At 35.3% G+C, this 23,258-nt stretch overlaps 1 protein-coding gene across 1 annotated transcript in view; it reads left to right on the forward strand.

Annotated features, from left to right (window-relative positions):
* DOCK4 (dedicator of cytokinesis 4) overlaps positions 1 to 23,258 on the forward strand; it is a 541,177-nt gene that overhangs the window by 285,496 nt on the left and 232,423 nt on the right. The window contains exons 11-12 of the mRNA XM_044677327.1: positions 1,490 to 1,622; positions 8,505 to 8,593. Coding sequence (XP_044533262.1) covers positions 1,490 to 1,622; positions 8,505 to 8,593 — 222 coding nt within the window. The remainder of the gene's footprint in view (positions 1 to 1,489; positions 1,623 to 8,504; positions 8,594 to 23,258) is intronic.

Consider the following 23,258-nt stretch of genomic DNA (forward strand, 5'->3'; position numbering starts at 1 on the left):
ATGCAACTTGATGCTACAAAATCGAGAAAATAGTTTTATTGGAAGTCTTTTGAATTTTAATAAAATCATATCATATAGAAGACAAAACAATTTGGCTTTTTGACAATGGCCATTTATGAGTTCTTTGTAGTTAGAGGAATCAAGTAATGTTTCCTCCCAAAACCCAGAATATTCTCCATTTCTTAAAGGGGCATAACAGAAAATATACTTAGAGTAGACTCATTAAAGCCAAGAGATTTTAATAGGCACCATGCTTGCTTCAAATATATAACAGTTTAATAGCTGTTATCTCTTTTTATCAAGTATTTTGCAGATATTAATTAGTTGAATGAACATTTAATTAGCAGTTAATCCCCCTCAGCTTTCATTGAATGCATAACTTCATTGGGATTATTGAAAGACCTGCCAAAAAGGTCAAGAGATTTTTGGTTAAACGCTTTGAGAATGAGATGAAATTAGATTTGGAGCAATGCAGTGTAACAAAAATTAAGGCTTAGTCTGTTAGCTCCTTTGATGTGATGAAATGGAGGGGAGACTGAATTGTTATCTTGAAGTGCCAGGCACTTTTCATTTCTATAAAGTGTCCCAGGCATCTGCTTACTGGGGGGAAGAGACTGTGCTGTCCACCACTAGTTGGGGAAAATGAGAAATAATACACCTTGCCATTGACTGCTTCACTTCTCAGTGTTTTAAAGCTACGTCTTTGATCCTGAAAATAATTTTTTAATAAAGAAAATTAAGTTTGAATTCTCCTTTACTTTTTTCAACTCTTTTTTGTTCCTCTTTTATTCTCTCATGTCTTTTTCTTTCTTAATTTTTGGAAATTGTCTATTGCAGCTAGTTGTTCTCCATTACCCTCCTTTCCCTTTTTTCTTGCTTAAAGGCCTTTCTTAGAAATATGATTTCTCATTAATCAGAAAGTCGGGAACCATTGAGTTGATAGCACCAGTCAATTGAATACAGTAATTGTATCAATGTTGTAGTATCTGAGAGAGAGCAAGAACTCAGAGAGCCAGAAGGGAACCTCAAAATTGGTTTTTTCAACATGTAAGCATTGTGAAACTAAAAGTTATGCTTTTTGGAGTTATAAGGTGATGACAGAAACAGTATGTAAATATTTCTCATTTGAGGATCTTTTCAAGCTGTTACAAAAGTCATGTTTCTGTTTTACTTTATTGCAAGTCTAGATGAAGGGGCAAAGATGTCTAAAGAACATCTCGTGAGCTTATATGGAATTTTAGAACCTTAGAGAGCAAAGGGTCCTTAGAAATCATCTTGCTCGATCTTCTCATTTGACAGATGAGGTAATTCAAGATCAGAAAGATTAGGTGACAGGTCCAGGCTCACACAACTACATAGTCACAGAGGTAGGATTAGAACTCAGGTTTCATTACAACGTTATTACTTCTGGAATGCCATAGAGTTGGGCATGACTCATTAGGATAACTTTAGTCAAGTGACTGTGTCCTGTCATTGTTTCACTGGACAGGTCGAATGGGGGCCGGAGAAAAGAAGAATGCGTGCAGTGTACAGTATCGGCGGCCCTTTGGCTGTGCGGTCCTCAGTATTGCTGACCTGCTGACTGGAGAGACCAAGGATGACCTCATCTTGAAAGTATACATGTAAGAAACGTTCAGGCATTTGTATTTGGGGAAAAGGTGGTGACACCACCTTTGTCCACTCCCCCTGGAATAGAGAATGCAAATTCTCCTACTCTTTCTAACATTAACAATGGGTGATTTGTTGTAAAATGTGAATTTCTCAGGTCCATCCTCAGATTTGACATGTGTTATAGGAATAAGTTTGCTAATGGACATTGATGAATATATGAAGTTCCCAATTAATACATTTATGGATTTGCCAGTTTTCAGACTCTCTGCTATAGGTTTAAAGTTCCAAGATGGCAGTCCTCATTTTTTTTTCTAGACCACTTCACTGAACATCAGTTAGAAAGTTCTGAAAGAATGAAAATTAGATGATTGAACATGTTGGCACATACCTGTAGTCCCAGCTAGAAGCTGATCGATTCCTTGAGCCCTGAGGTTCTGAGCTACGGTGGCAAGGTGATTGGCCATCTGCACTAAATTCTACATTAATGTGGAAGTCTCCAGGTGTGAGGGACCACAGAGTTACCTTAATATGGATAAACTAGCCCCGGGCATGAGCAGAGCAAGTCATTTGCTCTCTGCTGATCAGTAAGTTGAGGATTCTTATATAATCCCTGTATTTCCAACCCTGGGTTAGATGGAGAGACCTAGTCTAAGAGGGAAGGTAGAAGCAGAAAGAGAGAGAGGAAAGAGGGAGGGGGGAGAGAGAAAGTGAAGGAAAAAGAGAGAATATACCAATTAAATATTAACTAATAAGTAAATGCCATTTTTTTTCAACATTATAGCCTCTAAGTCAGAGATTATTTGATTACCTGTTATTTCATTTTCATGGCAAAAGCCCAAGACTATCAAGAATGCAAAAGAATATATGTATACAGACACAATATATATATATGTATACATATATATGCATATGTATATATGATATCTGTGCATAAAATATGTATATATTATATATCTTACATAACTGGTATATCTAGAAGAGCTTTTATTTTTACTGTAGACAATTGGATCTTGAACAGTAAGTGGAAGGACCTCAACTGCTGAAGGGTTCCCTTAGGTCCTTCCAGGAGACGGACACATTCTATCCATATTTTTCTAATCTCTGATCCCATATAACCTATCAGTATGCTAATACAAGGTCCAAGTGAGGACCATGGACTGAATCAACAGTCCTGGCTTGTCTCTCCCTATTGTTAGGCTCCCTTTTGAGGCTTCTCTCTCAGGAGTTAGCCTTTCACTTGCTAGTCTTTGGCAGGGAGGCAAGTTTCAACTTTTTGCCTACATCTAGAAGTTGATACTTTGGAACCTTTGGCTATCACAGTTGAGTGATGGAATAAAAAGGATGCTTAGTGGAGCCCTGTTCATCCAGTTTATGTGACTATCCATGGATCTATCTCTCCTTTTTCTTTTTTTTTTGGAATGGGAAGCCTAGAAAGGACACCCTTTCTTATAGCCTTGAATTATAACAAGGCATCTCTATAAATGCTACTGAACATTTTATAAGCAAGCAAAAAGTATTTGTACTTTTTATATATACATATATAATACATATACATATAAATACATGTAAAAGCATTTTTATCTGTACTGGAAATCTATAAAAAGAGATATTGCTGCAATTACATTGTATATATATTAACAGCAAACATTCTTAACCTTTTTAGTGACATCAGCCCCTTGGGCAGTCTGCCAAAGGCTCTGGACCTCTTCTGAGAATAATGCTTATTAATGCATAAAATAAAATATATAATGTTACATCTAAAACTGATTATATTGGAATAAATTCAATATAATTATAAAAAATATTAAATCATGGACAGTAGGATAAAAAGGTCTATCTTATTTAATACTTCCCAACTATAGTTTAGTTTAAAGTTAAATAACAACTTTAATCCTAGCCCTGCACAATTCCCTCATCTGCTTTCTGTACAACTGTTGTTCAATCATTTAATCATGCTTGACTCTTCAAGAATCTGTGAACAATATCATCCTTGGGCCTTTCTTGGGAAACATACTAGAGTGATTTGCTATTTCCTTTTCTAGTGGATTTACGGCAAACAGAGAATAAGTGACTTCTCCAGGGTCTTATAGCTAGTAAGTATCTGAAGCTAGATTTGTACTCAAATCTTCTTGAACACAGGCCTAGTATTCTATCCATTGAGTCCTCTAGCTGCCCTTTTTGGTATGTGTTGGCAAAAGTTTCTGGGAAAATGGGATTAACAAACAACATATTACAGATTTTTTTTTGTTCTATTTAGGGCCCCCAAATTGGGATAGGGATTGGTATAATTGATAGATTGCCTGACTGTATCAGAAATTTTGGATTTGAATCACACCTTTTGCTATATTTTCTGTCTTTGCTATCTTTCTGACTATGAATTAGTCACTTAACCTCTTTGAGCCCCAATTTTCTTGTCTCTGAAATGAGGATAATAGCTTTTAGTGGCTCTCAGGGTTATTCTGAAGCTCCAGTGAGATAATATATGTAAAGTGTTTTGTAAACAACAACTACCACTATCACCAATAATAATAGCATTAACATGTATGTTCATTAGCCCAGAGTACATACAAGGCATTCCCTAATAGGGCTAAAAGTTGTGATCATGATTTCTTTCCAAGAAAATTTCCTTAGAATCTTGCTAGAACCAAGTCATTTCTTTTCAGGGCCCATCTTGCCTGGCTCCCTTTAATTCAGCATTTAAAGAATTAGAATTCTCTGCAAACAAAATGTAAGTGTGTGTTTCATGTATATATGTGTGTGCACACACAGGGACACAGAAATATACATACGCACACACATATCTCAATCACCAAAGTTACACAGAGGTTTGGCTCTATGTTTGGCCTCTTTCACAAAATGGACTTTTCAGACATTAGAGGACTCATGAATCTTGAAGTAGGCCAAAACAGTCACACAACATATGTTGGGAAGCCTATTCTTAACAGCAAGTTATAATTAATAAAGTAAGCCATGTGACGTAATTCATCTCCCATCCCAAAAATACACAGTACATTTTAAAGCTAAGTTTGCATTACATTCGAATTTGGGATATATCTTTTTTTTGAGTTTCTCAGGAAAAATGTGTCTGTCATTTTGTGGAAGACTGTTGATTACTGAGCAAAAATGTTTCTAGGAGACAATTTGAAGATAATACTAAAATCAATACTGAAATATTTCAAGGATTTGGGATTTAATTGGTGTGGAGTATCTCTTTATTAATGCAGATCATAGTTTTCTTATGTTTTAGACCAGGAATTCTTAAGTTATAATATATTAACTTTTCTAAAAATTATCATTGAATTTCAGCATAATTTTTTCCTTTGCAATCTCACGTATTGTATTTTATACATTTAAAAACATTGCTCTGTGAAAGAGTCCACAGATTTCATCAGACCACCAAAAAAATGCCACATCACACACAAAAGAGGCTAAGTAAACCCATTTTAGACTGTGTCTTGGAGTTCCAATGTCTAGTAAATTTAAATAGGTGGTGGCCAAACAACTAGAGATAAGCCTGTTTAAGTTAAACCTCTTCTCAGATGATGTGTTACATGATTTATCTCTGAGCACATTCAACACACCCAACTCAGAGCCTTTTCATCCTGGAGAGGTTTGGCAGAGCTTATGTTTCCACTCAGATGGCCTCAAAGGTCTCAGTCAACTCTTGAAATCTATCTATGCCTGTCATAAATGATGCCAATTCATTCTAATAATTTCCTTAATGTACTGATGCATGATTCATGTAGGATTTCTGTATGGGCATATACTTAACTCGTTCCCCTTCCCCACTAACACAGTTTCTTAGTTCTCCTTTTGGCCAGGGTCACATATTAATAAATAACTGATAAACTGAAATTTTTAAACAAAGAGAACTAAAAGTATCCCATAAGAATATAGAAACCTTTGATCCTTTTTAAAAATTCATAAATACATAGGAAAACTAATGACTATTTTTCCTTTTTGGGAGCATGCCAATTCATTTTTTGGTTGCTTTTGTTGAGACCTGTGATTTCACTAATAGTATGAGGAACTTCTCTATGTGATACAGAATAATTTATAATAATTTTTGTACACTTGAATTTACGAATTTTTCTATTTCATAGTCTTAGATAGTTACCTGTTCTACACAGATTAAGGGTCTTGCCTATGGTCACATAGCCATAATGTGTCAAAAGTAAGACATAAAATCAGGTCTTCATGACTTTAAAACCAACTTGCCATCCATTCTACCAATCACCTTGACTTTTGACCCGACACTAGAGTTTGATGACTGGAACAGACTGTGAAGCCAATATGACTTTAGGCAACTCTGCTTCACTTAAATCCAATTTATGCATGAATCAAGACATCACCAGTGATGTCATTTTGGTCCTCTTTGAGTATGAAGGACAATATCTAACCATCTATCAACCCTACCATTTTGGTTTTTGCCTTTCCCTCATTACATGGCTAGAAACTAGACTTGTGATTTCCTAGGGAACTCTTTAATGAGAAAACTTCCTTTACCAAAACTGGTGGACATTACAATTTTAGAGAGTTACAATTTAAAATTTTAGTGTTTTCTAGAGCAATGAAAAGTTAGATATCTTGCCCAGAATCAAGTACAAGTCATTTCCTAACAGAGATAAGATTTATGATCATGATTTTTTTCAAAGAAAGTTCACTCAGCAGCATGTTAGAACCAAGTTATAAATTTACAGGTCCCATCTTGCCTTGCTCCCTAGTAATACAACAAAAGCATTATTTTTCAACATTACCCTTTTAAGGAACTGGAATTCTCTCCAAACATAGAGTCATCAATATTCACAACTTTCTTTGAAAGTGTAGGTAGCAAGTGTTACATCCATCCTGCTTAGGGGAAAACTGAAGGAGAGACAGCTAAGTAAATTTTCTTTGATCATATAAAAAGCAGAGTAAAAGCCATGAATCCCTTATTGCCTATATGGCCCTCTGCATCTCTGGCAAATACATCTTAATGTTGTATTTTTCTCATCAAGTGAGAGCACTGGTTAATTCAAGGGAGTAGGAAGATGCATCAGGAATATATATTACGTATGATCTTCTGAAGAAGAGCTGCTAACTCAGGCAAAACCTTAGATAAAAGAATAAAATAACTTAGATTTTTTTCCATTTGTTTTTTAATTACTGGGGACATATTTGTTAGAAATGAGAGGGGGAGTCGGGGAGGGAGGGAAGTTTTTTAAGCTGACCCCAAATCTGATGCCACGGAGCTTGAACACAAAAGTAAGGAATATCTTTAAGCTCTAGTGTATAAGCCAAAATATTCTAGCCATAAACTTTTTAGAAGCTTTAGTTTCATTTTGGGTTTTATCGGTTAAAAAAAATTGATCAATGTTATTGCTTAAATGTCTAATAAGATGCCGGCCATCTTTTCTTCCTTACCCACTGAGGTAGAAGAAGGAAAGAAATAAGAACTATGTAAGTAAATTATACTGGATGGTAATTTTGTTTCTTACTGATGATCCGGTAGAATGGTTTTATTTGATTTCAGTTTTCCAGCCATCCAAGTTTAAAAGCTCTATTTGGTGGCTCACTGTTAAGAAAGTTATATGTGTGAGAGATAATTGTCCATCATGAAAATGCTTGTGAGTGGCAATATAGGTAAAATATAAACCAACAGCCTCAGATTTGGAACCTTAAAAAGATGTAACAGGGGAATAATTTCAACTCTCATTCTTTGTAATCAACAAGACTGCCCTTTCCCCAGTTCATGGAGAAGAACATTAGTGGCTAATACAAGGTGGCAGCTTATTTGGAAATACATGTAAGGGCAAGAGAAGCTGACCTGAATGAAGCCTCCAGCAAAGGAAGTAATTGTAATAGGGAAGGAAGAAAAGAGGCCCCAGCATGCTCATGCAGTTAAGATTTACTTAGTCTAGGAAACATTTTCTGGACTGAAGTATACTTTGTATAAAAATTCAGTTCCCTTTGGTAAATCCTAAATCTATTTTTGCCTTGCAAGTTGTGATTAGAGATTGCTATCCAGTCTAATCCTTTTTTGTAGCCGAAACCTATAATGACCACTGACTCTAGTATATACACCAGTGACTGGTGAATTTTTTGGTCACAGGACTCCAATACACTTTTTAAAAAAAGCCTTATATCTGTCCTAGTAAAAACTCTTGAGAGAGATGGGCAAGGGTAGGCAAACAGGGTTAAGTAATTTGTTCAGGGTCACACAGCTACAAAGGACTTTTATACACTTAAAAATTCTTGGGGATCCTTCCAACCAAAACTTTTATTTATAAGGGTCATGTCTATTCATATTTACTACAATAAAATTAAAATATTATTATGAAAACAATTTTGTATCTCTGGGATCCTCAGGATCCCCAGATAAAGCTTTGATAATCTCTGATATAGACAGTGTCACAGTACCTAATATTCAATCTGGATTTTTCTTTTTCTTTAAAAATAGTATTTTATTTTTTCCAATTACATGTAAAAATGTTTTTATCACTTTAAAAAATTATGAGTTCTAAATTCTCTTTTTCCATCTCTCCCCTCCTCCCTTCCTTGAAAAAGTAAGCAGTTTGATGACATATATGTGCAGTTCTGCAAAATATGTTTCCACATTAGTTATGTTGTTAAAGGAAGGTTTTTCTTTTGTCAACTCAGTTTGTTGCAGAAGTTTCCTGGTTAGGAAATGGACCAGGACCTATTAATGGGCATACTGCTTATCTCAGAACAGTATTCAAGAACATCAGGATAAAATCTGACGTAAACTTTGTCTCACTGATGAGACCAAAATGAAATGTTTCTCATCGGGTCCTCTTCAGAGGTTTTCCTTCAGGGAAGTCAGATTAAATATTAAGAACATTGTTTGCTTTCATGCATCATTTAGACTTAACAGAGTTTTGTTGTTTTCATAGGTGCAACACAGAGAGTGAATGGTATCAAATCCATGAAAATATCATCAAGAAACTTAATGCACGTTATAATTTGACAGGCTCCAATGCAGGTGAGTTGATGCTGCAATCATATGCCTCAACTTCGGTTGTTGTTCAGCCTATCTATTCTTCCTGCTAAAAATTTTAAAATTATATTCTGACTACTGACTATAGACCTTGCAACTATAATTGTATCTGAAAAGTATTGTGTTTTTTTAAAAATCCTTCCATTTTAGAATCAATACTGCCTATTGGTTCCAAGGCAGAAGAATGGTAAGTTCTAGGCAATGGAGATTAAGTGACTTGTTTAGGGCCACACAGCTAGGAAGTATCTGAAGTTAGATTTGAACCCAGGACCTCCTGTCTCTAGGCCTGGCTCTCAATCCACTGAGCCACTAAGCTGACCCCTGAAAAGCATTATTAAATATTAACACCTAGATCTCTACCAAATTATTGCATAATCTGTGAAAGAGGGCAAAAACCCTGAATTTGTCTGCTGGCTTAAGAGATTGAAATGGATATAAGAGCTAAATGAGAATAGATTTGAGTCCATAGCTGTGGTATAGAAATTGATATTTCAAACTGAAATCTGTCATTATTGCCCGAAAAAATCCTTTTCCACTGCCTATTATTGGTTGCCTGGAAAGCTCTTTTATTACATTTGAAGTCAAGCAGATTTGTCAAGATCTTACAAGAGGGAAAGTAATGTTTATTCTGATAGAAGGGATTTTTAATCTTTTGGGAAGGGAGAATATTTCAGCAGATTGATGGACACATTAGAAACTCAGGTAGAAGAGGCCTAACTAACTGGTGCCTCCTATAGTGGAAAAAAGAAAGTAAATAACACTGAATTTGGAGTAGAAGGATCTGTTTGGATCTTGGCTCTGTCAGATATTATCTTTGTGACTCCATCACTTAAGTTACTTCTAGGAGCCTCAGTTTCCACATATGTAAAATGAGGGAGGGGAAATAGATGACTTCTTAGCTTCATTTAAACTCCAATTTTATGATCCTAAGTAGTCCGGTTTATTCCTAAATATAGATTTTTGTTACAGAAAAACTTAAAAAGTATGCATGTGAGCACATAGAAAAGTTAATACATTTATGTTGTTATTGTTTTTTAGTCATTTCTGTCAAGTCTGACTCTTTGTGACTTGATTTGGGGATTTCTTGGCAAAGAACTTTGCCATTTCCTTCTCCAGCTCATTTTACAGATGAGAAAACTGAGGTAAACAAGGTTAAGTGATTAGCCCAAGGTCATACAGCTAGTAAATATCTGAGGTCAGATTTGAATTCAGGAAGATGAATATTCTTCATGCTAGTCCTGTCACTAACCATTGCACTATCTAACTGCCCCTTCATACATTTATATATACTTTTTTCATCCAAAAAACTTTGAAACTAAAAATAACTCATTTTAATTAGAAGATGAAATGAAATAGGGTTTTCTTTAGTTTAACCCTTGTCCCTTCTACCCCTTCTAGTTATTTATGCTTTCTCCTCACTTTTGTTGCCAAGCTTAAATGAAAAGTGGTCTTAATGTACTGCTCCAACTTCTACAGGCCTCTACTGACCTCATGTTACCTGGTTTTTGTCCTCATGGTTTTAGTGCAACTTTTCTTTCCCAGATCACTAAAGGCCTTATCACATTGTCCAGGAAATTTTTTTCTAAGCTTTTCAGATTTTCAATCTGACCCTTTTAGGTCAAGCAGAATAAGTCTATTTCATTTTGAATTGCTAACCCTTCAGATACTTGAAGATCGATGTCAAGAAGCCCTAAATCATTTCTTCTCCATGCTAAACATACTCAGTTCTTTCAAATGGACAGCCCCACATAGCATAATTTTAAGATTTTTTTCCTCAACCTCATCCTTGTTTTCTGGATGTTCTGTATTTTCAGTTTGTCCTTCTTAAAATGTAACAACGGAAACTGAACATAATAATTATGCTGTTGTATGACCAGAGGAGAGAGAGGTTAGAGGGCCAATTACATTCCTCAGTATTTTCCCTAATGAAACCAAATGACTTATTATGTATTTTGATTTCTTTACATTGCTGCCTCAAATCAAGTCAACAATCTACTTAGACTCTTGATCTGTTATTCAGGTCTTTTTAGAAGAAATCTTATTTCATGCTTCTCCTATCTTATGCGTGCTTTTTTTTTTTAATTTATTTAAGTGTAAATCTTTTCTCTTGGGGTTCTCAAATGTGAAAGTCTTTTTTTTTTTTTGACACTGACTCTCATCCAACATATTAACTTAGCAAGTTTAATAAATATTTCGTCTGTAGCTGCATCCAAGTAATTTATCAGTTTTAAATAGCACAGAGCCAAGGACAGATCTTGGACATTCAAGCAGAAACTTCTCTCCAACTTGACATTGAGTCGTTTTGATCTAGTCAATCAGGCAGTTTTAGATTTTACCAAACTTGACTACATGGATAACATGAAAGACTTTCTAAAATGTTTTGTTAATGTTTATATACATTGAATCTAAAGCTTTGGGATTCTAAGGAATTGGGATGACTTTTTTAGGGTAACACAGCTTGGAACTCTTTGAGCCAACTCTTACATTCTGGTCGTTTGAGTGTGCACTCTTTCTGCTACTCCAGTTGCAAGTTATAAGAAGGAATGAAATTTGAACTTCAGATTGCCTGACTCCCAATTTTCTGTTTTCTCCAACACTTCAGTGATCTGCATTCTCATTGGTATCATCCTTCTAACGCACACAGTTGCTGTGTCTCCAAAGCACTCTAAAATTACTCTAAAAGCAGCCTGATGATATGTCTCTGCATTTATATAAACTGATCCTCCAGTAACACACACAATTAAGGGAAGAGAAACAAACAAGATAGCTTAGAAAGGATGCATATGTTTATGTACACACACATATATATATATATGTCTGTATAACATATTAACATATTTAAAGGACATTATATGTGGTTTTATGGTTTTGCATGAAATGTTATTTCTCTTCTACATTGTATGTATTAAGTCCTCTTTTTCTGGTATCTATGAAGATTGGAAAAAATGTATGAATTTTTAAAAATCTACATTTTCATTAAATCCACATAGGAGATATCTATCATCTTTTCTCTGTCTTCCTAAAAAGGGACAACTGATCTAGAATCATCAGATAATATAATACCAAGTCATAGATTGATACTTTTAAGAATTTCCAATGTAAAATTAAGCTTTCTTGCTTACCTCTCTTCTTTCTTTAAATCTATTTTTTTTTGGAAAATCCATCCCAGTTGGAAAAAGAAGATAATAGCGGTCATGGAACTGGTTTTTGAGCTATCGAACCTACCTTTGGTTACATCCTTTTTATTTCTTTTGAAACTTCACCTCATGGGACCTTGATCATTTATGAAATGAGGGAGTCAGAGATGATTGGATTTAAACCTATTATAAATGTTATAGATTATTTAGTACAATGTCCACCTTTGGCAGATGAGGCAACAGGCCAATACAAGTCAAGTGACTTATACAAGGTGACAGAGCTCATTTGTGTCCGAGCCTGAATTCAGAAGCCGCTCTTCTGACACAAGATTTTTTTTTACTACCATGTCTTGACTCTTTTCTTTTTGAAATTTTCTTTTTAAAAATGTCTGATTTCCTTATTTCTGTTAATGGTCATCACTATTTGCCTGCTCAACAAAAGCAATGGAATTAGAGGCCAGTGTAATGGACAGAGAGATCTTGCCTTCAAGTCATTGAGCCCCGGCTTCTAGACTCACCTCTGACAAATATTAGCTGTGATACTTTGGGCAAGTTCCCTATTGGTGCCCCAAGCATCACTGATACTCTAAATAGAAAAGCTGATTCTCATCTGAATTAATAGTCGGAACTTCCTCACCTGAAATTTTGTATAAAATGAAATCACAGGTTCAATAGGAAATCAATGAATCACTCAAACAAAACCCCTGGCCTGGCAGAAGTCAAAAGCTTCTTCAAACACTTATTCACCCTAAGTCTTTTGATCTGTGAGCACCAGCCTATTTTTTTTTCTCATTTTTTTCTCATTTTTGCCGCTTTTAATCACTTTTCCTCCTCTATTTTGTACACATCTTTGTTTCAAAATATAGCATCTTCCCTTGGGTCATGGTTATTTTCCACAAATCTCCACCATCCTCTTCTGTGTCCTTATTGCGAACCTCTCGACACCTCTGACCCATTAGCCATGGATACTTTCTAAAATTTATTCTGCAGCTCTGTGTTTTTCTATGTTTTTCCTTTGGAGCACTATTTCCCTTGTGCATGTCTAGCTATTACCAGGATATGTTGCACTGCTCACCACCAAAAAAAAAAAAAAAAAAAAAAAAAAAAAAAAAAAAAAAGGAGAATACCCTAGTCTAATGGGTAGAGATCTTTTACAAAAGATTCCCAAAAGATTTAAACAAGAATTGCCCAGGACCAGAATGCTTTAGTGCAGTAATGGGCAAACTACGGCCCGCGGGCCAGATACAGCCCCCTGAAATGTTCTATCTGGTTGCATGACATTATTCCTAGTCTGACGAATACAACGAGTAGGATACAATACAATGAAACTTCAAAAGAGTTGCCTTAGAACCAGACTGACAGATAAGCATTTCCTTTCCTTTGGCTCCCTCTTTAAAAAGTTTGCCCATCACTGCCTTAGTGCTTTGTGATCCACATCAATTGAGTGTTTCTACATAAAGGACTCCAGGGATCCACTGAGCTATTGTTTATAAGTTTCTGGTGGTGATACTGTTTTCTGCTGTTTGTTGTTCAGGCTTTTCAGTTTTATCTGACTCTTTGTGTATAGTAAGCTCTTAATACTTACTCATTCTGTTTCTCTTTATCTGTCTATTTGTTAATCTCTCTCTCTCTCTCTCTCTCTCTCTCTCTCTCTCTCTCTCTCTCTCTCTCTCTCTCTCTCTGCTCTCCCCCTCTGACAATTTACCTCATCTTATCTCCAATAACATCATCCTATCTATAGAGATAGCTCTGTTGGAATGTCATCAAAGCAAAACTCCTTTTAGGCACAAGGAAGAGAAGCAGACAGACATTCAGACAGATTGAGACAGGAGATGCAGAGGTAGATAGAAACAGCTGACAGATTATGTGAATGAATGCTTCTGTTATCTCTTTGCCTCTCCATTCCCATTTCCTTTATTTTACTACTTAGTAACAGACTAGCTCTCCTCATCCCACATTGATCTTAGATCATTGGATTATGGATTTAGAGATGGAAAGGACTTCTGAGGCCATCTAAATCTTTACCTTCATTTCATAATTGAGAGAACTAAAGCAGCCTAGTAAGGTTACATGATTTTCCTCAAGGGTCACAGAGTATGTGTATGGTGTATTGAAGCAGGATTTGAACCTAGATCCCCTGACTCTAAATCCATAGGTCTTCTTCCCCATTTTGTGCAGTTCACATCTGACTTCTCCATCTTCACTCTGTCTGAAAACTGTCATCGGGTCTCCTGACTTTGCTTGATCAACTTGCTACATTTGATTTTCCTTTTTCATGACTATTCCTGTATGAAATTACTATGCAATTAGATGGCCTCAGAGGTCCTATGCTGTTGTTTTCTCTTTCAGCCTCTATGATGAACCCTGACTTTTACTCCTTCCTTCAAATAGATTTTATGCACAGCAGTAAGAATCATCCTTTTAAAAAATTATACTAATATGTAATTTCCATTTTTAGAACCTTGTGGTGTTTGCCTCTTGGATTAAAATTCTTCTGAGCAAAAATTGAATCTAATAGCTCCCTTATTCCCAGTGCCTTCATATCTCCTCTAGAACCAAGCACAGTGCTGAGTACACAGTGGTTGCTTAATAAATGTGTGAATAAATGACTCTTATTTGTTCAGTTCCACTCCTCTATTGGATTTTATTACCACTGGAGCAAGGATAGCATCCATTTCCTCTGGCATGTTGTCTCTGTCCTAATACCAGTCTCTTTAGGCACTTGGTGGTTTGTCAATATTACTGAGTGACTGACTGATTTATTGCCTTTAGAACTTTGAAAATAGTGGGAATACCAAAGAGAGACGCAGTCTAAGCTAGCAAGTCCTGCATGCCAGTTTACCACCTTGTTGTCATCCTCGCCTCCTCACTCTCACTTCACATATGCAGGTCACCGCCACTTTTTGTCATCTAGATCCCTCCTCACACTACCTCTATGCTCAACTCTCATTTGGACTCTTGCTCTATTTTTCTAATTGGTCTCTCTGCCTCAAGGTTCGTAACATTCAGCACATTTTTCACTCACCTGACAAAAGAATTTTCTGAAAGTTGTTGAGTCATTTTAGTCACTGTCTGACCCTTTGTGATCCTGTTTGGGGTTTTCTTGGCAAAGATACTACAGTGGTTTGCCATTTCCTTCTCCAGCTCATTTTACAGATGAGGAAATTGAGGCAAACAGGATTTGCCCAAGGTCACATAGCTAGAAAGTATCTGAGGCTGGATTTGAACTCTTACAGTGTAGTTCTGACCATATTAAAGATACACCATTAAACCCCAGTAACTTCCTTTTAGTTCAAGATCAAATTTAAAGTTCTTTGTTTTGTATTTAAACACAACCTGGCCCTTTTTTGCCTCCCCAGACTTCTTAGATTTTACACTCCAGTTATATGGCTTATGTGCTATTCTGTGACCATGAACAGTTCCCATTGCTGAGTCTTTGTATTTACTGATCCTCTGTGCATCTCTCCTGATCTCCACCTCAGTTTTACTTGGATTCTTTCAAGAATCAGATTAAGTCCCAGTTTCTATAGGAAGCCTTTCCTGGTTGCCTCTGTGCTAATGCCTTCCCTTAGGAGATTAACTTCTAAATATAGACATATATGTGTGTGTGTGTGTACATATATATGTATGTATGTATACACACACACAATCTATTTTCATGTGTCTCCCTCTAGAATATGAGTTCTTTAAGCAACAGGAACTCTTGAAGCTTTCCTTTGAATTCCCGGTACTTGGCAAAGGTGATGATACATTGAAAATGCTTAATGATTTTGGAAATTTCAGTCTAAAACTAGTCAATCAATAGACATTAATTGCCTACTATGTGTCAAGTACTTCGATAAGCACCAGGGATACTAAAAGAGACAAAAACCTGTTCTTGACCTTGAGGAGTTCACATTCTAATGGGGGAGAATAGTCAATATAGCAAGAGGCAGCTGTGATTCAGTGGTTAGAACACTGGGTCTGAAGTCAGGAAGACCTGAATTCAAATCTAGCCTCAGATATACCTTAGCTGTGTGACCTTGAGCAAGTCACTTAATCTCTGTATGCCTGGGTAGCTTAGTAAATATAGTACTGCACCTGAAGGCAGGAAGACCCAAGTTCAAATTCAGCCTCAGATAACATCCTAGCTATGTGAACCTGGGCAAGATGCTTAACCTCTGAATTGCCTGACAAAAGGATCCATTGGACCACTGGAGAAGGAGATTGTAAACTGTTCCAATATCCTTGTCAAGAAAACTCTTCTTCCTTGGAACTGATACTTAATATCGATTCTACTACAGAAGGTAAGAGTTTAAAAAGAAAAGAAAAGGATACCCCATGGATACCTACAGTCCATGGTGCCACAAAGCCTCTGACATGACTGAGTGACTGAATAACAAAGTAGAGACTTGCACACATTCAAACAAGCTACATACTGGATAAGTAGAAAACATTTCCTCATGTTGTTTCTTGGAGATGGATATTGGGGGTGAAGAGGGGGACGGAATATATATATATATATATTTAAATTTCATTTGAAAATGAATGCTGCCTAAGCTGCCCGGCTATGTTTCATCGATGCCTTTTTTATCTCTGCAGTTGTAGTCTTGTCCATTTAATAGATAAAAGGGTTTTAATAGTTAAATAAGTTGACCCTTCCTGTCTCCCTTCTCCTATATGAGATGTATCTTACAAAAATACATTAAATGTACTCTTTATTGATTATGGTAGTTGGATAAAGTACTATGAATATTGCATCTCATTTTTTAAGATATCAATTGAAATGAATGTAAATTTCTCTGATTTTATGTTACTATAACATATAATGGCACAATGGATAGAACTCTGAGCATGTAGTCAGAAAGACCTCAGCACAAATTGACCCTCCATGTTTATTAGCTATGTGACCCTGGGCAAGTCACTTAACCTCTGTTTGTCTCAATTTCTTCATCTGTAAAATAGGGATAATAATAGCTCTTACCTCCTAGTGCTGTTTTGAGGATCAAAAGAATTTATAACTGTAAAGCACTTAACACAGTGCTGGTATGTAGTAAATGCTATGTAAATATTATTATCAATTATTGATTTATTATTAGCATGAAGTCAATGTATTAAAAGAAATATATTAAAATATATAGGGAATATATCAAATATGTCACATCAAAATAAGAGAGACAGCAGAATATAGTAAAAAGAGAGGCAGTCTGAGAGCCAGGAAGTCTTGGATACAAGTCTGCTTTCTGGTACACATTAATTTTATGACTTTGGGCAAGGTGCTATGTAGGCTAGTGGTGTCAAACTCAAATAGAAAGAAATTCCCACAAAACCACAAATTAACATTATCTTTGCTGTATTTTTATTTACTTTGTTAAACAGTTTCCAATTACATTGTTATCTGATTTCTATTTTTAAAAAAAAGTATTGATCTTCATTAATTAGGAGGAATTTCCCCATTTGGGAGCTCCCTAATTCCAATCCCTGTTCCTATCCACATCTCACATAAAAAAAAAAGTGAAAAAAAATCATTTAACATACTGAGAGCAAATGTTTATGGTGAATACCACTTCTAACCTTCAAGACAGACAATCAAGCTGAATTTTAGGAATTTTAAAAGCATAGAATGATACTGAGTTAATTAATTTGACTGTGGAGAATTCATTTCCAAGGCTTAGAAATAAGGATCATTAGTTTTTGAGCTATGAGTTGTGACCAAATATCACATTAGGATGTTACCTGTGTGTGTATCAGATTTTGCTACCTATGATATTTAAAGTACAGAATCCCAAATCGGGAAATTTTCTGTTGAGGTAAGTTTCTCTGGGAATTTCTCTTTTGTCTCCAAAAAAGATAAGTTTGTGGTTATGTTCCCAGCAATTTTTCTTAGGGGGGTGTGTGTGGCAGTGGGGCAACAGTGGCATAACAAGCAGTAAAGGAGTTGATAAAGACATGCCCACTTGATTGCTACAGACTTCATTTTAAGGCTCATGAAATCACATGGGATCCTTGTTATTTCACTAAATGCAGGAAATAAATACTGCACTACATATAGCAGTGGAGAAGAATGCTTCAGGATGTTCGTTCCTTTTTAATAGATGAAAACTTCATGAATGTGTGTACAAAATATGCTATTTTTCTTCCTTATCAATTTCTTATCATTATAATTAGTATCATAACACTACCTTCTTTGACTTTAAGAAAATTACTTTGGAAGTAGTTTTTCCAAATATAATTAAGAACAATGTAGAAATTACTGGCACCACCTATTGGCCAGAAATATAGAATGCAAAATTATCACTTTGTATATTTTTTTCAGTATCTGTAACTACCTGAAAATTCTCTAGAATTTTATTTTATTTTATTTTTATTTTGAATATTTTCCCATAGTTACATGTTTCTTAATGGTAAAACTGGGTTCTTTTCAAAGTACTTAGCCTCTTTCAGCTTTAGTTTCTCCTTTTCAAAATGAGGTTTTACGAGGTAACCTTTAAGATCTATTCCGTGTTTAAATCCATGCAGCTATAAGTTCATGTTATAAAGAAAAACATAAATTCAAAATAAGGTATGAGATATGAGATTGATTAAATGGTTTGTTCTTTTAAAAAACCCTTACCTTCCATCTTAGAATCAATACTATGTATTGGTTTCAAGGCAGAAGAGTGCTAAGGACTTGGCCACGGTCACACATGTAGGAAGTGTCTGAGGTCAGATTTGAATCCAGGACCTGCAGTCTCTGGGCCTGGCTTTCAATCCATTGAGCCACCCAGCTACCCTCTAAATGGTTTCTATAGTGTGAAATATCTTAGACATAAATGAATAGAAATGATGGTGAATTCTATTTTCTTAATTTGGGAAATGTTACTTTAAGGTTCTTTATTAAGTGGGGGAAATACATAGTGAATTGCTAGAATTTGTTTTATCAACAAAAATTAAATTATACACTTCAACTTCTTTAGTATGACTACTTTTAAAGTTCCATGTTACCTTAGAGATTTAAAAATCCTTTCCACTCTTCATCTCTGTGAAGCAGAGAATGTACATTTTATTTTCTTCACCTTAGATCACTGAAGAATCTGAGGCTCAAAACAGATTAAGTGACTTTTCCAAGTTTACACAGCTTGTAGAAGAAAGAATTGAGCACATGTCTTCTGTGTCCCAGACTCTTCTCTCCCTATTGCATGCTTTCTGTCACTATACCATTTCCATACAATTTTTTCAGGGGCAGCTGAGTGACTCAGAGGATTGAGAACCAGACCCAGAGATGGGAGGTCCTGGGTTCAAATTTGATCTCAGACACTTCTTAGCTGTGTGACCCTGGGCAAGTCACTTAACCCCCATTGCCTTGCCCTTACCAGTCTTCTGCCTTGGAACCAATACACAGTATTGATTCTATGATGGGTGGTAAGGTGTTTTTTTTTTTAATACAATTTTTTGTAACAAAATTTAAAAGCAAAGTAGCTTAGAAATCAGGATACAGGGAGTCGAAAGAACTTTATACTTTATAGTCTCTTTATTCCAACTATCAAAATGATGACTTCTTAATCATCTCATACAGATATTCTGAACTACTAATATAGCTAATGTCAGAATAAATTCAGTGGCTAACTTTGGTCATTACAGTGTCATATACAAAGGATATAAATTCTTTGAGTCAGAGCTGAGAATTTCTAGTTGAAGATTTTCTCCTTATAACAAAACTTTCAGCCTATCTAGCAAAAAGCCTGGTGCTTTTCTGTTGAAACCAATGCTCCCATATTATTTTATTTTGTCAGTGATATCGAATCTTTAAATCATGAACAAGAAGACTAGGCAAGTGGTTATCAACTGGAAGTTGGCATTTATAATTAGAAGCAGAGTGCAGAGAACTAGTCACCAATAATAAGTTTAGACTGCCAATACGAAAGAAAATTTTAATGCTTGCTTTAGGTGTTATTTTAATAATTATTTGGTACCTTTTTGGGGTGTGAGGATGCCCTCAACCTAGGGAGAGGAGCCCTATTTATGCTATCTAGTCTTATGAAGTACTTACTCATATCTTTCCCCACAGTATTCATTCAAGGTCTCTTCTATGCTCTGGAGGTATTCCTTTGACTCTCTTAACATCTCACAGGCACCAACATAGTCCTTGAATTGTCCATCTGGTGTCTCTCGTTCTCAGCATGTGGCCAGATCACCTACATTTTTTTCAGTCATTCACATTTCTGGAAGTATCTTTTACTCTAATATTTACATATCTGTCACAAATGGGACATGTTGTATGTACCCTACTGGTGTCCTTTGTTTTCACCTTAGGCAATACTGCATTAAATGTTTGGAGGCCAAAATTAGTTAAAGAAAACTGTACCAACTTTCGAATAGCTTCTTATTTTCTGTCTTTTGCACTGAGATGATTTTTTGCTTTTGAAACCTACATGAATAAAATTCATATTAGAGAATGAATGGAAAATTCAGTGGAAAGCAGATTAACTTTGGAGTCAGTGGCTTGGCATTCAAATCCCATCTCTTGACACTTATTACATGTATGACCCTGGGCAGATCATTTAATCCTCCTGGGCCTTAGTTTCATCATTTCTAAAATGAAGCAGTTAGGTTAGATGGCTTCTAAGGCTTTTCTCGCTCCAGCTCCATGATGCTGTGATCTATATTAGGAAGATTAAAAATGAAGCATGTTAATAAGAGATTTCTTATAGGATCTAGGTACTCCCATTGCCTTGATCAATAATAATAACACATTTATACAGCGTTTTGCAGTGCACTCTCAATCATTCTACTTCTATGAAGTCAATAGTACAAGTATGTTTATTTCTATTTTATAGATGAGGAAAACAGGACTGAAATGTAAAATGATAGGTCCATGGTCTGGAAGGTAATTGATATTGAACCTCCATCTTTAACCAAGGATTCCTGATGTTACAGCCTGTTTTTTTTTCTACATTATGTATACAAAAAGATAAAATATACAAATTAATATCATTCACAATACATATTTACACAAAATTCTTCATAGGAATGTAACTTTTTTATAAGACCAGTCAGAAATATAATATGAGTTAGGAAAGTTTATGTTAATTTTTCACCCTTATTAATTGGATTTTTGCTAAGAGGAGAATCTTCACAGTTGAGTGCATTCATGATTAAAATGAAAATTAAGAAAGGACCACCATAAGACTCAGCATTGTAAGGCACCGCTTTTATAATTGCATTTCTTAATCTCTTTCTATAAATAATAATTTATTCATTTTAATCGAACTCTTCAGCAATAGTGGTTCTGTTCACCAAACAGTACAATATGTAGTAATTAAGATCTCTGGTACAAGCATTTTGACTTTTTCAGCAAAAATACAATCTTTCCAGAAAATTTTCTTTCTGTTTAAGGTGAAATGAAGGATGCTGACAACATGTGTTTTGCTGATCAGAGAGGGAAGAGGTTATTGAGCATTCTGTTGACTCTCTAGTTGTTATCCATAGTTTAGCTAACAGAGATGACCTAGATCATGGCAGAAAATTAGGCAAATTGGTTGTAGAATAGCCATGACCTGGAATTCTGACTTGTATTGCTCATGTCATACGGTATAACGTGTAATTCTAATTCTAAAATAATGTTATTTTTCAAAAGCTGGTATATTGGACCTTCTATAAACTTTGACTTTTTGAATTTGCTTTTGAAGGCTATTTACTTCATTATAACAATACCAACATTCCTTCTGTAAGGGTTAAATTAGGAGTTTTGACAAAATAAGGGAGCAGCTTTTAATAATTTAAGTTTTAATGAGAATATAGTAGAGTTATAAATTAATATTATTTCTTTAAGCCACAGAAAACTTCTAGCAGCTTTTAACAATTAACAATTTAGTTTAATTAAAATAGAGATAGTAAAAGAATATAGTAAAATGAATAAAGTAAAGGAGAGAAATATAGGAAAGAGGTAGAGAAAGAAAATTTCCTAATGTCTATATTATCCTATAACTACTTATAATTACTACCTAAAACTGCCTATGTCTACCTATAATTGTCTATAACTACTGTTAATAACAACCACCCCACAAAGTTCCAACCCAATCAAAACCAACCTAAACAGTGTTTAATCCAACCCTAATTAGGTCTGTCAATGAAGACCAGCAACCTCCCAAAAAGTTCAAAAGAGAAAAAAAAAAACTAACAGCCCAACCAAAAGCCCCCAAACCAAAATCCAAAAAGCCCTCTAAAGGCTAAAGCCTAAAGCCCTCTCAGTAAGCTCAGACTCACCTTTATATTCCAGCAACTAAATTCCAACCACTAACCCAACACACTCTCAGCAGCCAACTTCCCTGCAACTGCCAACCCTAACTGTCAGCAACTGACAGACCAACTGACACTGACCCCCTTTTATACCCTTTTCTACCTCACTTCCTCTATCTCTGGTTCCTCCTTTCTATCTCTATGGTTTCTACTTCCTGTCACTGTGGGCTGGTTAATCCCTACACATCTCTATGGTAAGAGGACCTCTAGGTACTCCGTTAAATTAAAAAAGTAATAAAGAATTCTTTTTTATACTTCAAACCTTTGTGTAATTCTTCTTGTTACAGTACTTCAGAATTTCAGCAGAGTTCAAAAGCTATTTTCTTCAATGGCAGCCTAACTGTAATAATTCTATAAATCAAGGAGACTACATAATAGGATGTACAAAAATCTGTTATTTGGATGAATGTTTCAATAAGTCTGTTTAAACCAGGTTTCTTGACTTGGGGTCCATGCACATTCAATTTCAGGGAGTCTGTGAAATTTGGATGGAAATTTGGTTTTCACTAACTCTCATCTGAATTAATTTGTTTCCCTATTATTTAAAAACATCATTCTGAATATGGGTCCAGAGGTTTCATCTGACTGCCAAATTGGTCCTTAGATAATAAGAAAAAAGAATAAGAACGCTTGATTTAAACTAATGAGATTGCTGTTAATACTCCTATCTTGGATGTTCCATTGTCGTGGAGCTTAACTTGGCAATCTCTTTATAAATCAATATCATATAAGGAACTAGATATGGAGTCCTTGCAGAAATATTCTAGGTATAGCGGAGATACTATAAGTTCAGTTTTCAAATTTCACCAAAACAACTTAAAAGCTAAAATATAATTGTTAAAGAAACTAATAACTCTATCTTTAGGAAGTTTTGCTGACACCCTATGGAAGTTAGTGATGTTGCAGTAGGAGAATCTTAAATCTCCCTCATGTCTTAACTCTCCATGCTGTGCTTTTCCCATGTCAGATAATTATAAGAAATATCATTTCTAAAGCAATTTGAAAACTCCTAGTTACCATTTGTCACAAAATTTTCTTCATATTTAGTTTTTTTTAATGTTTTTCTTCCTTCTCTTTTAGAAATATTTCTCTTGGAAATTTTTCAACATCATCCCTTTTCCACTTTTATACTGTCCTGATAGTTCCTCTTCCCTTTTTTGGCTGCCAAAACCTCTTGTGATATTTTTAGGTTGTCTTCAGTCCTTCCCTCCTAAATTTTATTTTTATAGCTATCCTAAATCTATGCTTTTTAGCAA

The sequence above is a fragment of the Gracilinanus agilis genome, chromosome 5 (genome assembly GCF_016433145.1).
Source record: "Gracilinanus agilis isolate LMUSP501 chromosome 5, AgileGrace, whole genome shotgun sequence".
Taxonomy (NCBI): Eukaryota; Metazoa; Chordata; class Mammalia; order Didelphimorphia; family Didelphidae; genus Gracilinanus; species Gracilinanus agilis.